The sequence below is a fragment of the Eumetopias jubatus genome, unplaced genomic scaffold (assembly GCF_037043125.1).
Source record: "Eumetopias jubatus isolate StellerSeaLion01/CBP00866 unplaced genomic scaffold, mEumJub1_p1.0 scaffold_15, whole genome shotgun sequence".
Taxonomy (NCBI): domain Eukaryota; kingdom Metazoa; phylum Chordata; class Mammalia; order Carnivora; family Otariidae; genus Eumetopias; species Eumetopias jubatus.
Window position 1 is genome coordinate 92,903,080 of NW_028274821.1, and position 11,582 is coordinate 92,914,661.

An 11,582-nucleotide genomic window follows, 5' to 3' on the forward strand; every position below is an offset into this window, starting at 1 on the left:
GGGCCAGCCTCCAGCCCGGTAGGCCCCGGAGACCTGAGGCTGCAGCCAGTATTTGGAAGAGCAGGGCACCCAGGCCAGCCAGACCCTTGGTGCTCTGATCCATGATTTTAAGGCTCCCTTCAAGCGGCTGGGGAGGCTGGTGCTCAGCCCTTGGAGCCGGGGAGCACCTGGGTGAAGGGAGGTTCAGACCTCAGCCCGGGGAGGGCAGGCTGTACTGCAGAGCATCCCCCTCCAGATCAGACCTGACCTGCAGCCTGTTTCCCGCAGTGGCCGGCTCCCCTGCTCTGCTCCAGGCCCGAAGGCCCCCAGTGGGCAGGACGCAGTGGGGTGGTCCGAGGCAGCCCCGACCCCGACTTTTCTCCACATCCTTAATCTGAATCCAGAATCACGGTCATGCTGCTGCCTCCACTGAGCACTGCATCCACGTCAGGCACCCTTCTAGAAGCTCCCCACTGCTTCGGCCCCCGCAGCTGCCCTCTGGGCTCACGGAAAAGGCCAACTATCTGTGCCACACTCGGAGGAGGGTGACCCTGCTTCACCTCCCGTCCCCTCTGCTGGGGCCCGTGGCGAAGGACATCATGAGGGTTTTCTGAGAGATGAATCATTTTACCTCTGAGTGCCTGAAAGATGATTCACTCACTCATTCATGGACAATTCCATGGACAGAGCCTTGGGGAAACAGCAAGAGAGGACAACAAGCTTGTAGCCTGGGGCAGCAAGACCCGGACGCTGGGGTCCGAGGCCCCAGGACATGTGTGGTCACTGGCCTGAGTCAGTGAGGACAAGGTGGGCGGGGTTCTGAAGGCAAGGTCTCGGGAAGAGGCTTGGGTTTGGGCCAAGTCATAGAGGACAGGTGGGGGGGCGGGCGGAGGACGTGCCAGGTGCAGGATCAGCCAGAGCACAGGCATGGAGGTGGGAAGGGCCAGGCACCTGCGCCGAGCTGGGGCGCTGGCCCAGCATCTTCACCTGCTGGGTGTGATATGGAGGACAGACATCTGGTCTCCTTTGGGGAGGTCTCCACCCCGGGGGGCTGTGGCTGCGCAGTCTTGGCCAGAACCTCGGCTTGAGTCAGCATCACGCTACACAGTGCCTGATCCCACGGTGTGCTATTGGATGGAAAACCCACGCACCCCCGGGCTCCCCAAGCCTTGACACCCTTGGGGGCGATGGCTCCTCCTTCCGGGCTGCCGGCAGGACCTGTCCCCTGGCTCAGTGGTGGGGACGCTATTGGCGGCTGGAGGTGGCCCCTGTCAACATCTCCTGATTCCCACCCAGGTCAGAGAAGCTGCTGTCTCCTGGGGGCAGCCCCTGGAGCCCCCAGGTCATAGGAACCAAGAAAGTACAGGGGGACACCAGCCTTGAGTACCCCCTTTTTCTTCCAGTCCCTGTAGACACTGGCGAACCTGGGACCTTCCTCTAGTCCCCCTTGTCCTCCTGCAGATGGGGGCGTGTGCGTGGGGCCCAGCAAACATGCTGGGATTCTCAGCAGGGACCTAGCCCACCTGCAGACCTGGCACCAGCCCCACGAGCAGTGACTCCTGCCAGGAAGCCACGGGCTGTGAGGGGACACTATTTACGTGGGAGAGCACACGATTGCTCCTGAAATTGGAACAGACAGGAAATCCAGAGACGGGAAGGAATAGGCTGGTAGAAATAGGTGTGGACCCAAGGCAGCGGCTGGTCATGAGCAGGGCGGCGCCACTGATGCGGATTTGGGTGCAGAGCCAGCCTCCCCCCCCCCACCATTCCTGCCTGCAGGCGGCCAGTATCCCTCTCCGCGGCCTCCGTGCTCCCGCCAGCACAAAGAAACGGGGTGCCGGGTGCTGGGCTGGGGTGTCAGGGGTCTGTCTTTGCAGCCCAGCGTGATGATGCTAATGCAGATACTCACCCCACTTTTTCTTAGAGAGAGACCAGTTTCTGAGGCCTGGCCCGCCCTCCACTCTGTGGGATTATCCCGGCTAAACTGTGTCCCTGGGTTAAATCACTGACAATCTTCTGATAGCACCCGGATCTTCTTGGGACCTTGCTGACTGCACTGTGTCCACCTGCTGGTCCCGCTCCTAGGGCTCAGGAACACCTTGCCCTCCAGGCTGGCTGGGATTCATATATTCTGGAAGACCTCAGTGGCTGTGGAGTCTTTGCTGGGCCTGCAGGTGCAGCCTGTGGGAAGGGCGCTGGGCTGCAGAGAGAGCTGGGTCCCAGGCTCCCCCGTGCAGAGTGCTGGCATGGCTCTGAGTCCCTCCCTCCCCGCCCCCCGGCTCCATCTGTGAGACGGGTGGCACTGAGGCCACATCTGAGGCCCTGTCCATCCTGCTGCCATGCTCTGTCAGTGCCTCCAGAGCCCCCGCTCTCCAGCCGCAGGGCTCCCCCCAGGCAGGAGGGACCTTCTCCCCCTGCCCCTGCGGGAGACGCTCACAGGCTCTCCAGGGAAGGAGCGGGCCTTTCCCCTAGTCTGGCTCTAACTGGCCCAGGGGCGTGGAGCAGTGGGCTCTTCCCAGAGAGGTGCTTCGGGACCCAGGTGGTACACGGAGTCTTGCAGGGAGCCTAACAGGATAGAGGGAGTGAAGCAGGGGGGTGGGGGTGTTGCTCTTCCCTCTCCCTGTCCACCCTGGCCTCAGGGGCTCCGTTTGCGGGACAAGGGGAGTTTCTCTGGACTTTGGGGCTGGGGGTGTCACCAGGAAGAAGAGGGGCAAGAGCAGCTGTTAGTCAGACACCCCGACCAAGAGCGGCAGAGGGGACCCACATCCTCCTGCAGTGGGTGGTCGGGGTCGGGCCAAGGGACTCACTCTTCTGCGCTGTGCATTGTCTTCTAGCCTGTGGTAAGCTGACGGGCATCAGTGACCCCGTGACCGTCAAGACCTCTGGATCAAGGTTCGGGTCCTGGATGACAGACCCTCTGGCCCCAGAAGGTGATAACAGGGTAAGTGCCCCTCCACTGGGCCTGGGTCTGAGGGTGCCGTGGGCCCGCCTGGGGCCATACCCCGAATGTCTGGCCCTCACTCCAATGCCCGTGTGCCCACCTACGCCAAAAACCACCCCAGCAGTTGTGGCTGGAGCACAGCTGGGCGACCCTGGGGGCTTGTTCTCCCGGCAGCTTTGGGGAGGGTCTCAGGTCCCGGCCGACGTCCCTGCGCTAACACGGAGTCACGGACCACAGGGATGGGGCCCAATGTGGGAAGGCTGGTGGCGATTGTCAGAGCAGGTGGACCCCTGCAAAGCCCTCCCGGGCTCCACTCTGCCTCCCTGGCTGGAGGGCAGGGGAGGGGAGCTCCCAGACACTCCCAGCCCCACCCCTGCTCCAGGAGGAGCATCCTGTGAGGCCTTCCTTAATTTTAACGGCATCTCATTTGTCTTTCATTTGTTATTCTTTCCAACGCTGATGGAAACCCATGTTCCTTTTTGATTTAGGGAGGAGGCTCTGTTCTTTTTTTCTCAGACATTCCCCGCCCCCTTGGGGAAAAACTCAGAAAAGGAGAGAAAAGCAGGGCCTGGGTTGTGTCTTGTGAGCCCCTTTGGGGGTGTGGGGGTGAAGGGCGTCCGGCTGAGCACCGGGACACCTGGACAGGGCTGTTCGGAGGCGCTGAGAGCCTCCCAACAGAGGAAGACCCTCCTGGGGCTCTCAGGGAGGAGGGACACGCGATGCGCCCACTTGCTAGCTACACCCCAGGGCGTGAACAAGCCAGAAGTCTGGGGCGAATCCTACCCACCCCCTGGCTTTCAGGGGCTGGCAGGACGCTCAGAAACTGATCACTTTTTAAAAAAATCTCTGCTCTTCATTCAGGCAGGATTGAGAGAGGGGCTTCTGGGCCTTGTCTGGAGGACTCCTAACCTGAAGGGGAAGGTTGCTTCCTCTCCCTGGGGATTTCTGGTCTCTGCAGCTCCCCTTCCCCACTGCCACACCTGCCCCCCAGCAGGAAGCAGCATCTCTTGTATTTCGGAAGTGAGGTGGCCCCGCACTTTCTCCTGGGGAGGGTGGGTGGGGGGCAGTGACCACAGGCCCTGTGGCAGGCGCCATCTGTCTATCCACCACCCTCCCACCCTCTCCCCAGAGCAGCTCACTCCAGCCTCGGCTGCAAAGGATTCTGGAGGGGCCGGCCCGGGACCCAGGACTGCAAACCTGGGATGGGAGTGCAGACAGGTGTTTGGAGGGTGGTTTCTGTTTTATTTTCTGAGTCGGGACAGTTAGCTGGTTGCTTGCAAGTTCCCTGACAGTCTCAGGGGCTAATTGCAATCCCGATTGGTCTTCTGGTCCACATCGCCCGTGGTGAACCCCAGCTCTGTTCTGGGTTTGGTGACAGTGAGACCGCAGGGTTCGGCGCAGGCACAGCAGAGCCCTCTGTGTGCACGGTGATCCATTCGTATGAGAGGTGCCGGTGGTTGTGCCAAGACCCCTGGCCCTGGCCCTCGGCGGCACGCTCTGCGTGCCTATCCTGGTTGGGCGTCCGGTGACCCTCCGGCCACCTGCCAGTCTGCAGGTCCCCTGCTTACCCCTGCTGTTTGATGAGAAAACCCCGGTCCAGTCTCGTGTGCACGGCCAGTGGTTTCACTAACAAGTGTCTACAGCAGGTGCCCCGAGTTGCCCCGTCCCCCTCTCCTGCCTGCAGTCTGCCTGCCTACCACACACGCCCCACACACCTGGGTCTGGGGGCTTGCGCCCGCACCTGACACTGCTCACATGCCTCTGGCCCCCGCTGTGGTATCGCCTTCCTTTGTTGTAAAGAGCGCTGCTCAAGAGATCCCCTTCTCAGATCCCAAGTATCGGGGCTCCTGGGAGCCCGGCTGTTTGCCCCGAACAGGGAGGGTATCGGTTTGCAAAGCTGTCGAGGGGTGGTGGATGCTCTTGATAACTGGAGGCCTGTTTTCTGCTTCGTGACTGGAGTGGCCTCCAGAAAAGGAGGCCCTGGGGATGGACGGAGCGTGCGGAGAGGGGGTGGCGGGAGGAGTCTTCGGTGGGGGCGGGGGGCTGCTGGTAAGGGGAGGGGGGCCGAGCTCACCGGGGGGGGGACACAGGGCAGGAGGAGGCTTCGGTGGGGGCGGGGGGCTGCTGGTAAGGGGAGGGGGGCCGAGCTCACCGGGGGGGGACACAGGGCAAGAGGAGGCTTCGGTGGGGGCGGGGGGCTGCTGGTAAGGGGAGGGGGCCGAGCTCACGTGGGGGGGACACAGGGCAGCTCTGCCCCACGCCGTGTGCTTCGGGCCATTCCGGGCCATGCGCTCAGCACAGCCACCTCCAGCTCCCGGCCGCTGAGGGACGCCCCGGGGCCCCGCCGCTGATCTGGAGGAGAGCTGTTTTGTTTTGATCCTCTTCATTGCCCCCTTCCAGTTTGGTCACACACACAGGAAACCGGTACCTTGTTCTGAAGGGAAACAAGAATCCGTGTCAGCTTCGGGGCAGGCTGCCACGGGGTGTGGTCAGCGGCGCGTGGCCGGAGGCCGGGGGCAGGGAACACTGCACAGGCGGTGCCGGGTGGGGGGCCCCGTCTGGGGGCTGCGGAGGAACAGGTACAGTTCACAGCTTCCCGACGCCTTTGCACTGAGCTGCTAGAACAAGGTTAGCTCGGGATGCCTTTGCACGCTTCCTTCCTTGACTCGCTTGTTAAGCGCCAGCTGTAAGCCAGGCTCTGCACGGGACCCTCGTGCTCTCCCACTGTGTCCAGAAGCTGCCTTCTCCCAGTGGTGACCGGTCCGCGTGCTTCTGGTGGTGCTGGGGCTGTGGAAGCTCTCACCCCTGATGCCAGACTGTGCCCATCCCCCCAGGAGACCCTCCTCCCTGACTCTGTCTGCAGTCCATGACACCTTCCCCCCTGTTGGCTGGCTTCAGCTGTAGATGTCCCAGGCCAGCTAGCATCAGCCCCTCCGTGTCTACGACTCTCCTCTTAAGACACCACTCACTGGATTTAGGGCCCACCCTAATGCATCTTGAGATCCTTAATGACATCTACAAAGCTCTCTTTTCCAAATAAGGTCACATTTACAGGTTCCTGGATGTGGACATATCTTTTGGGGGGCCACCAGTCACCCCACTACAAAATTGAGACCTCCCTGCCTGGGGGTAGAGGGGCCGTAGGAAACGCCCTCCAGGAAGCGAGCGTGATCAGTGGAGAGAGGGGGCATTGCGGTGGGAGCAGCAGGTAGGGGGCACAGAGTTGTCTGAGAGCCAGGGACTTGGCCTGGCAGGTGCAGAGGCAGCCGGATGCTGCAGGGAAGAGCCTGGAACTAAGGAGTCAGGTTTACAGAGGAGCGATGGTCTGGATTGCAGTTCTGGAAGATTCAGTCAGGCGGCACCGGGCCCCGGGGCCAATAGGGAGCTGACAGCATAACCGAGGGCAAGGGGGCACAGGCTCCAAGCCAGAGGGTCCAGCCTTGCCTGAACACTGGAATCACCTGAAGCTTTAACCAACACCCATGCCTGGCTCTGTCCCTGGGGTCCGACGCGATTGTTCTGGGAAGTGAGTGTGCCCGGGGCTCAGAGGGCAACCAGGTTCCAGGCTCTAGGCGCCCAGATATGGGGGTTCTGGGCCAGGCCAGAGAGTCGGTGGGGGCCTCCGGGGGGGTGATGGGATTCTGTGTGAGCCTTGGGACTTGGACGGGAGGGGAGGGAGAGGCATTCTGATCTGGAGATCACGGTGAACCCAGAGGGGGTGCCCACTAGGAGGGAAGGGGTTCCTTATCTCAGGGCCCATCAGGGCTTGATGCTGTGCCTTCTTTGTGTAGAGGGGCTTCTCAATGATGTCTTACAGCTGCCGGGCCAAGAGCTGGTCGTTAAACATTTAGTGCCTTGTGCTGGCTTTCCCTCCCAGCCTAAACTGCATTTTCCAAAAGCATTGTGCCCTGTGTCTGATTTGCTACTTTCTGGGAAGAAGAGGCAGTTTACAAATCTTGAGCAATTTGGTGACCCTTTCACCCATCTCTGCCCACGGGAGGGAGGCACCGGACCCTGGGGCTCCCCAGTGTCACAGGCCCACTGGTGGGGGAGGAGATAGATGTTTATGCACATTCAGGAGTGCTCTCCGTGCTGAGCGGGAGAGAGGCAGCCTCTGTGGGCATGGGTCAGGAGAGGGTTCCAAGGGTGGGGGGATGTTGGTTGAGCCGGGTCTTGGAAGACGCGGTGAGCTCCCCGTCTCAGGAGAGAGCCAAGTGCAGGCAGGAGGGCCAGTCCTTGGCAGCGTGATCATGGCCCCCAGGACCCCTGGCAGCCCAGCACTCGCCCGTTCCAATCTGAGACCCGCATCACTGTGGGTTGCTCTGCGGGGGGCTAAGGGTAATAAAAGCCTCAAATGAGACCCAACTTTAAAAAAAAAATCTCATTAAAAACAAAAAGCGCATCTGCCTCTAAGCATCCAAATAGATGCCTCAGGAACAAGGTTAGGATTTTTTTTTTTTTAATTTTTAACACATGTGTAATGCTGTGTCTGAAAGCCCCGCATCCTTAATCTCTCCTGCAGCCAGCAGAACCCTGATGGATAAAGCAGCTGTCTTATTGCCAGACAGATGCACTGGGGATGGCGTTAGCCCAGCAGATTTTCCTGAGTAACTGCATTGCTTTCTAATTTGCTCCCATATTGGTTGAAAATGACTAAAGCATGTTGTACAAAGTCTAGACAGTTTTCGAGTCAACTGGCATTTAAGCAATAATCGGAAATCTCTTCCTCTGTAACCCCAAACGTGGGCCACCACTGGGTTTGTTATCTTGGTAGCTTGTGATCCTTGGGGCCCTTCACGAAGCCCTCGTTCTTCTTGGAGAAGCAGCGTGGGGGTTGGGGGCGACCGTGATTCCACGTGTAGTGCTGCCTTTCTGCCTGGCAGACGGGACGCCCCAGTCCGGGCCGCTGTCCCGGTGCCCTTGGCTCTGGGTCCCCACGCCACAGGAGCTGCCTAGGGCTGTGAGCGTTCTCCTCATCCAGCGCTGTCTTGCTGGCTTGGGGGTTCACATGCTGACGGAGTTCCTTCCTTCCCCAAATAAGTGGGAGCACCTGCTGTGTACTGGCCAGGGAGAGCGCAGTGAACCCCGAGCCTGGACGCAGCCCAAGCAGAGGGGACCGCGGGCGGTTCTGTTGCCGCCCACTTCCCTGATCTGCGGGGGTGGCTACAGCCCCAGACCCCCTTCCCAGAGTGTGCCTCGCCATCCTTTGTCCTCACTGGACCCTTCTTTCCTGGCAGGACAGTCCTGTCCCCTTTGACGAGTACCCTGGCGGTTTGGGGGAAGGACGTGACGTTGCCTGGTCTTCATTACCCTCCCTGGTTCTTTCAGTTCCTTCTTGAGGCGCCGGGCTGCTGCAGAGTCACTTAGACTCTGAGTCTGAGCGGGGAGCCCCGCCCGTACCCCACAGAGCTGCTAACGTGTGCATGCTCTCTCTCTCTCTCCCCCCCCAGGTCTGGTACATGGACTCCGTACCCCACAGAGCTGCTGACGTGTGCATGCTCTCTCTCTCTCTCTCTCCCTCTCCCCCCCCAGGTCTGGTACATGGACTCCGTACCCCACAGAGCTGCTGACGTGTGCATGCTCTCTCTCTCTCTCCCCCCCCAGGTCTGGTACATGGACTCCGTACCCCACAGAGCTGCTGACGTGTGGATGCTCTCTCTCTCTCTCTCTCCCTCTCCCCCCCCCCAGGTCTGGTACATGGACTCCGTACCCCACAGAGCTGCTGACGTGTGCATGCTCTCTCTCCCTCTCCCCCCCCAGGTCTGGTACATGGACTCCGTACCCCACAGAGCTGCTGACGTGTGCATGCTCTCTTTCCCTCTCCCCCCCCAGGTCTGGTACATGGACTCCGTACCCCACAGAGCTGCTGACGTGTGCATGCTCTCTCTCCCTCTCCCCCCCAGGTCTGGTACATGGACTCCGTACCCCACAGAGCTGCTGACATGTGCATGCTCTCTTTCCCTCTCCCCCCCCAGGTCTGGTACATGGACTCCGTACCCCACAGAGCTGCTGACGTGTGCATGCTCTCTCTCTCTCTCTCTCCCTCTCCCCCCCCAGGTCTGGTACATGGACTCCGTACCCCACAGAGCTGCTGACGTGTGCATGCTCTCTCTCTCTCTCCCCCCCCAGGTCTGGTACATGGACTCCGTACCCCACAGAGCTGCTGACGTGTGGATGCTCTCTCTCTCTCTCCCCCCCCCAGGTCTGGTACATGGACTCCGTACCCCACAGAGCTGCTGACGTGTGCATGCGCTCTCTCCCTCTCCCCCCCCAGGTCTGGTACATGGACCCCGTACCCCACAGAGCTGCTGACGTGTGCATGCGCTCTCTCCCTGTCCCCCCCCAGGTCTGGTACATGGACGGTTATCACAACAACCGCTTCGTCCGCGAGTACAAGTCCATGACCGACTTCATGACCACGGACAATTTCACGTCCCACCGCCTCCCGCACCCCTGGTCCGGCACAGGGCAGGTGGTCTACAACGGCTCCATCTACTTCAACAAGTTCCAAAGCCACATCGTCATCCGGTTCGACCTGAAGACGGAGACGATCCTCAAGACGCGCAGCCTGGACTACGCCGGTTACAACAACATGTACCACTACGCCTGGGGCGGCCACTCGGACATCGACCTCATGGTGGACGAGAACGGGCTGTGGGCTGTCTACGCCACCAACCAGAACGCCGGCAACATCGTGGTCAGCAAGCTGGACCCCGTGTCCCTGCAGGTGCTGCAGACTTGGAACACCAGCTACCCCAAGCGCAGCGCCGGCGAGGCCTTCATCATCTGTGGGACTCTCTACGTCACCAATGGCTACTCGGGGGGCACCAAGGTCCACTACGCCTACCAGACCAACGCCTCGACCTACGAGTACATCGACATCCCCTTCCAGAACAAGTACTCGCACATCTCCATGCTGGACTACAACCCCAAGGACCGTGCCCTGTACGCCTGGAACAACGGCCACCAGATCCTCTACAACGTCACCCTCTTCCACGTCATCCGGTCCGACGAGTTGTAGTTGTCTCTGCCCGGAGAGCCCGGGGGGCCGAGGCCTCCCCCACGCGGACATTCCTGCGGAAGAGCTGCCAAAATTCCCGAACGATACTAATAATACTAATTTCAAAACAGCAGCTGCAGCGTGGGCTCCAGCACCGCGTGGGGGCGTCACCTCCGTGTGCTTCTGGTTCGAGCGAGAGGGCGACACACTTGGGAAGAGACCCCCCCCCACCCCCATCTTTGCAGCTGGAACTGCAGTCCAGGGATCCCTGGTCCCCTCCCCCACTCCCCGCCCGGCCCCCTTTCTGGTCAAATAACCCACAGAAGTAAGGCAACGACTGTTGGCCAGTTCTCGCCCGAGAACAACCACTGTTAGGTCGCATGGACATTTCCCCTAGATCGTGCTCAGCTCCCGTGGGCGTGCCTGCTGTGTGCCATCGAGGGCCCACGGGCCGGCCGCGCTTGGCGTCCGTAGGGGCCGCATCGGCGAGTGTAACTCATCCATCATACCTGCTGTCTCTCGACCGCGTGTCGTGTCATAGCTGAGCCGCGCCGAGGCTCCGCGTCCCCACGGGCCCATGTGCAGTGCCTGCCACCGGCGGCCACGCGCGTGGCATGGACAGCGGCAGCGCCCACTTGTTCGAGCTCGCGTCCCCCGTAGATCTGTTGTGCCGCGTCTGTCTGTCGTTTCCTTGAGGTGGTAGCTCTGTGTGTTCAGTTGATGCAATGAATGTTGTAAATGCCGTGCTGTAGTTTGGATTTAATTAAGTGGATGGTTTTTGTTTCTAAAAAGAAAAAAAATTCACTGTTCACCCTTAGAAAGAGGTAATCAAGTTCATGTTGATAATAAAGGAATTGCTCTCTTCTTGTTAAATTATCTAAATAGTGTAACCACGGATGGGAAGAGTTTATCTAGGGAAACTCTGTTTCCGCTGGGAAAGGGATGATCCTGAGGACAACCGTGCGTGGGGAGTACAGTTCAAAGTCAAAATGAGGGGAACTTTGTACCGTCCAGTTATCGAAGGAACAATAAAGATATTAGGAGATGTCTTTGCTTCACTTGTCATTTCTGAGGTTTTAAAGATGATGGGGCCTTGCAGAGCCCTGCGGATGTAATCCCAGAGCCCAGGGGGGGCTCTCCCAAGAGGCCACATCTAGGACATGTTCTCCACCGGGTCCCTAACCCCCATCCCCCAGAAGTCAGAGGACCAGCCTGGGGCTCCACATCCCCTGGGGTGGACGCGAACCCGAGGCCGCATTCCCGGAGCCCCACCTCATGCTGCCGTGGGGGCCTCCTCCAAGGGCACCTCTGGACGGGGTCTGAGACAGGCACCCACCGGAGATGTGGCAGGGGCACCCATGGAGAAGATACTGACGGGTCAGCGGAGGTAAACCAGGCCCTCCCTGGCTGGCTGGCTCAGTGGGGCTGTGGTGGGTCTGAGAGGTCAGCAGCCGGCCCTCTCTGGGAGGCGAGTCCCCAGGCCTTGGACACAGAGAACCTCGCTCAACCACAGGGCCAGGACCAACTCACAGGCTGTGCCCTTCGATGAGGAGGTGGGTCCTGCCTCAAGCCCTCCCCGCCCCAATCCTTTCGCGTTTTCCGGTTACTGCTGGTCCCTCAGCGTCCTTCTGTCGGGGAGCTCAGGGATACCCCTAACTGACA

General features: G+C 60.4%; 1 protein-coding gene across 2 annotated transcripts in view; it reads left to right on the forward strand.

The window, feature by feature from the left end:
* OLFM1 (olfactomedin 1) overlaps positions 1-10,957 on the forward strand; it is a 36,926-nt gene extending 25,969 nt beyond the window's left edge. For both annotated transcript variants that reach the window (XM_028093440.2, XM_028093439.1), the window contains exons 5-6: positions 2,814-2,920; positions 9,267-10,957. In XM_028093440.2, coding sequence (XP_027949241.1) covers positions 2,814-2,920; positions 9,267-9,941 — 782 coding nt within the window. In that variant the 3' untranslated portion in view covers positions 9,942-10,957. The remainder of the gene's footprint in view (positions 1-2,813; positions 2,921-9,266) is intronic.
* The last annotated feature ends 625 nt before the right edge of the window (positions 10,958-11,582 follow it).